The following is a 5000-nucleotide window of genomic DNA, read 5'->3' as shown; positions in this document are numbered from 1 at the left end:
ATAACCGATCTCATTTGCAACAATTTACAATAATCACAATCTTGTCTTACAATCTTACTACAGCAACTATTAAGCATAACTATAAAAACAACCACAAGACCATAACAACACAAAAACAAGAATACTTCATTGCACGGTAATTGATTTGCAATCTCTGTCTACATCGCAAAGTGCACAATTGATATACATGTATAATTATATACTTTTCTTTTCGTAAGATAATAAGCTCATGTATATCAATACATAAATGGAAGTAAATAAGGTTGAATAGATATGTTTATGCATATGATATAAAGAATTATATATTATTTCTTCTCTCTGGTCGACTGATTTATAAGCAAAACTGTTGTATTATTTTTAATGTCTAATACATATTGCTGATATTATCGTCATTGTTGTTATCATAATATTTTGATTATAGTTAGAGTCATTATTATTATAATTATTATCTTTGCTATGATTATTATTATTTTCACTAACACTATCATTATCTGAATTACCATTGCCCTTATTATAGTTATCATTATTACCATTATTATTATTATCATCAATATCATTACTACTGTTTTCGTTATAATCACTATAGTTATCATTATTATTGTTATCATCATCACTGTTATAATCATTTTAATTATTTTTATTACCATTATCATTATCATCATTGTTTTGGTTATTTTCAACATCAACATTGCCATTATAATTATTTCTATTTAACATATTCCTTAATTTCGGTTTCACATCTTTTCTCATCATTAACATTGCCATTATCATTATCTTAATCTAACTTATTCCTTAATTTCGGTTCCACATCTTTTCTCATCATTATATATATATATATTTTTTTTCTCGAAATTATTAAAAAAAATCTTGAACCCTTTCTCTCGCGGATCCTCTAAACCTCTGGGTTGCAAAGTGCAATGGGCCGTTGCACCGGACGATCAGCATGTTATTGAAAATGTCATCACATCAGTTCATCACGATCCGGTTATCCCTTACTCAGCAAGAAGGAAAGGGTCGTCGTTTCGTTGTTGCAGGATTGAAAAGGTCGTTTTGCAAGTCTGATACACTCCTTCGATATACATTGCACAGATCAGATGGAGTTTATAATCTCGGATTCTTTACTCGGTATCTTAGATTGTGGAGTTATTTCAATCTCATTTGTGATGAAGTTTATAATCTCGGATTCTTTACTCGGTATCTTAGATTGTGGAGTTATATCAATCTTATTCGTGATGAAGTTTATAATCTCGAATTCTTTACTCGATATCTTAGATTGTGGAGTTATATCAATCTTATTCGTGATGAAGTTTATAATCTCGAATTCTTTACTCGATATCTTAGATTGTGGAGTTATACCAATCTCATTCGTGAAGTTTATAATTTCGAATTCTTTACTCGATATCTTAGATTGTGGAGTTATATCAATCTCATTCGTGCTTATTTTTCTGCTGTTGAAACTCTTTTTGGCTTTCTGAGAGATTTTTTTTTTTTTTTATATGTTCTGATGTTATTGTGTTTTGGTCTCCTTTTAGTCTCACGTCATGTATTTTTAGTGCTGTATATCGTTTTTCCTTTTTTTGGGTGATTCTTGTTCTCTATGCCTCTTTCTCTTTGGTATTGTAGTTCTTTCGTTCTATCTCTATCTCCCTTATACTAATTCTTCTTCGTGTGCTTTGTATTTCTCCTTCATAATGCTCTTGATTTGACTTTTTTTTTTTTTGTGATTCTTGTTTTCTATACCTCTTTCTCTTTGGTACTGTAGTTTTTTTTTGGTTCTATCTCTTTCTCTTTGGTACTGTAGTTTTTTTTTGGTTCTATCTCTATCTTCCTTATACTAAGATTTCTTCGTATGCTTTGTATTTCTCCTTCATAATGCTCTTGATTTGACTTTTTTTTTTTTTTGTCCCTCTCGGCTTCCTCTTGGATTACTCTTGCCCGTTTGCTCTTATTTTCTTGAAAGCCATTTCCTCTCTTTCCTTCTTGACTTTATTTTTTCTCTTTCTTTGTCAAACTCACTTTTCTTTCTTACTTCGTCTTTCCTTTGATTATTAATTCTCCTTTTCTTCGTCACACCCCCAACTTTGGACACGTTTCCCCTTATTTCACTCTATCACATTTTCTCTCCTTCGTCTTAAAACACAATTCCCTCCTCCTCTCTCTCTCTCATTCTCTCTCATTCTCTCTCCCATCTACTACTCCATCTGTCTCCGAACACGTTTTCTCTCCTTCTACATCAACACATTCCTCCATCCGCCACCTGTAAACTTTCCCTCCATTTCACATCAGACATCCCTCCCTCCCTCCCTCCCTCCCTCCATCCTTTCTCGACTTTGAAATTCAAAATCCCACTCATTCTCGCTAACTTGTTTTATGAAATATCGACTCTATCTTTTTGGCGGGACCTCGACTCACCATCTCAAGCGGGGGGAAATGGACAAAGTAAATTGAAAATGAACTAAATCAAGTGAAAATGAATGGGGATAGGGGAGAACGAACGGAAGAAAGTGAAGAAGAACGGGGATAGGTGAGAAGGAAAGGAAGGAAGTGAAAATGAACGATCAAGATGAACAAAAGAAAACGAAAATTAACAAAATCAAATGAATACGAACGGAGAAAGTCAAAACGAACAAAAGAAAATGAAAACGAACGAGGGGGAAAACTAAAAACAAACGAGGGGAAAACACTAAAAACGACCAAAGAGAAGTGAAAATGAACCAAAGGAGAGTGAAAACGAACCAAAAGAGAAGTGAAAACGAACCAAAGGAGAAGTGAAAACGAACCAAAGAGAAGTGAAAATGAGCCGAAGGAGAATGAAAATGAACCAAAAGAATGAACAGCACGCGTGGATGAGTCGGTTGTTTGTTCCTCGAGTGTTCTGGGAAGTGCTTTCGTCTTTCCTTGATGACACGGCGTTCTGTTGACGGGTCGCGGCGGTCGGGGTTCGGAGACAGGCGATGACGTGTTTTTGTGTTGGGGAGCTTGTGTTTTTGGTGGTTGATTGAGTGCGTGTGTGTGTTTGTGTTTGTCTGATGTGTGTTTGTGTGTGACTGTGTGTGACTGTGTTTGTGTTTGTGTGTGTGTGTGTATGTTTGTGTGTGTGTGTTTGTGTTTGTCTGATGTGTGTTTGTGTGTGACTGTGTGTGACTGTGTTTGTGTTTGTGTGTGTGTGTGTGTATGTTTGTGTGTGTGTGTGTGTGTGTGTGTTTGTCTGATGTGTGTTTGTGTGTGACTGTGTGTGACTGTGTTTGTGTTTGTGTGTGTATGTGTGTGTGTGTGTGTGTGTGTGTTTCGAGAAGGGGATTGTGTGTATGATATATGTTTTTGATAGATAATTATGGTGTTGCTTGTATATAAGGGGGTGGTGGTGTATTTATTTATTTATTATTATTATTATTATCATTATTATTTTTGGTGTTTGTGTATCCAACCGTTAAAGTAAGTGAGTTTCTATAGTGTTTATGAGCAACTATCTGAAACATATCGTATAAAGTACACGAGCATTTGTAAAGTATCCAAAATGATTCCGTACTTACACGCACTTACTTATATATATATATATATATATATATATATTATATATATATATATATATATATATATATATATATATATATATACATATATATATGCATGAGTCGGTACATCTACGTATAATATATGCAATGACATACCATGCAGAAACATACAGCCCCACTTTAATAAAGAAAAGACGAACACCCTCTCACCTGAACTCTGGCCTCGCTTAAGTTGGTTCGTTTAGCGAGCTCCTCCCTGACGAAGGCATCAGGGTAATGCGTCCGTTCGAAGACCTTCTCCAGCGCCGTCAGCTGCACCGACGTGAAGGTAGTGCGGTTCCTCCTCGGCTTCTTCTTCCTGCCTTCTGCGTCCTCTTCTGCGGAGAGGGAGAGAGAGAGAGGGAGGTGGTGAGTCTGAGATGGGTATTGTTTTTTTTTTGAGGGGGGGGGGGGGCGGGGTGCATCTGGCTTTTTGTTTGTGATGATTGACTGTTGTTGTTGTTGTTGTTTTGGGGGGGATTTGCTTTTGGTTGAGTGAGGGAGGATGGGGAGTGGGGAGTGAGGTGTGAGGACGAAGGTTGGTGAAGAAGAAAAGGAAGCAGAAGAGAAGGAAACTAGAGATATAAAGAAGAAAGGGTAGACGAAAAAGAGGAAGAGGAAGAGGGGAGGTAGAAAAAGAGGAGGAATATATAAAGACAGACTGATGACTCAATGAAATCGAAATACCTCAAGGCAGACGAGGATACGGAACAAAGGATTAAAAAAAAAAAAAAAAAAAAAAGATAACCAATCCCAAACAAAGACAAAACACCCTCCCATCTGACAGATACAACAAAGACACACAAGGAAAAAAGAAGACAGCATAAAAAAAAAAAGAATCACACACACACAAACACATCACAACACTAAACACACGAACACCACGCGACGACCTCAAGAAAATTCCCCCGAAAGCCTTCGCTAATCTACCACTGTGGGAAAATCTGAGGTTTTTGCGACTACTCCTCATCGTGCGGGGGGAGGAGGGGAAGGAGGGGGAGGGGGGATGCAGATTATGATGGATTACACGTCTCTCTACCCCTCGTGGCGGATTAATTTAATGGGCGGAGGTGATATAGAGAGACACTTGATGGTAGACTTAGAGTGGGTATGGTAAAGAAGGAGGAGGAGGAGGAGAAGCTGAAGAGAGGGAGGGAAAAGAAGAAGAAAAAGAAAGAAGAAAGAATGAGAGGAAGAAGGAGAAGGTGGAAGAGACGGAAGTAGAGAGTGATGAGGTGGAGAAAGAAGAAGCAAAAGAAGAAGAAAGAAGAAGAAGAAGAAGGTGGAGGAAAAGGAAAAAGAAGGTGAAGAGATGGAGAAGAAAGAAGAAGAAGCAAAAGAAGAAGAAGAAGAAGAAGAATGTGGAGGAAAAGGGAGAAGGTGATGAGGTGGAGAAGAAAGAAGGAAGATAAGGTGTAGAAGATAAAGAAGAAGAAGGTGAAAAGG

At 37.1% G+C, this 5000-nt stretch overlaps 1 protein-coding gene across 2 annotated transcripts in view; it reads right to left on the bottom strand.

Moving 5' to 3' along the window:
• Nucleotides 1–5000, bottom strand: part of LOC122259897 (uncharacterized) — a 76600-nt gene that overhangs the window by 28115 nt on the left and 43485 nt on the right. For both annotated transcript variants that reach the window (XM_043026882.2, XM_043026883.2), the window contains exon 2: nt 3726–3892. In XM_043026882.2, coding sequence (XP_042882816.2) covers nt 3726–3892 — 167 coding nt within the window. The remainder of the gene's footprint in view (nt 1–3725; nt 3893–5000) is intronic.

The sequence above is a fragment of the Penaeus japonicus genome, unplaced genomic scaffold, assembly GCF_977035675.1.
Source record: "Penaeus japonicus unplaced genomic scaffold, GWHDUDI00000001_assembly GWHDUDI00000018, whole genome shotgun sequence".
NCBI classification, from domain to species: domain Eukaryota; kingdom Metazoa; phylum Arthropoda; class Malacostraca; order Decapoda; family Penaeidae; genus Penaeus; species Penaeus japonicus.
The sequence above is the reverse complement of the archived record's forward strand: the minus strand, read 5'-3'. Positions and strand labels throughout refer to the sequence as shown.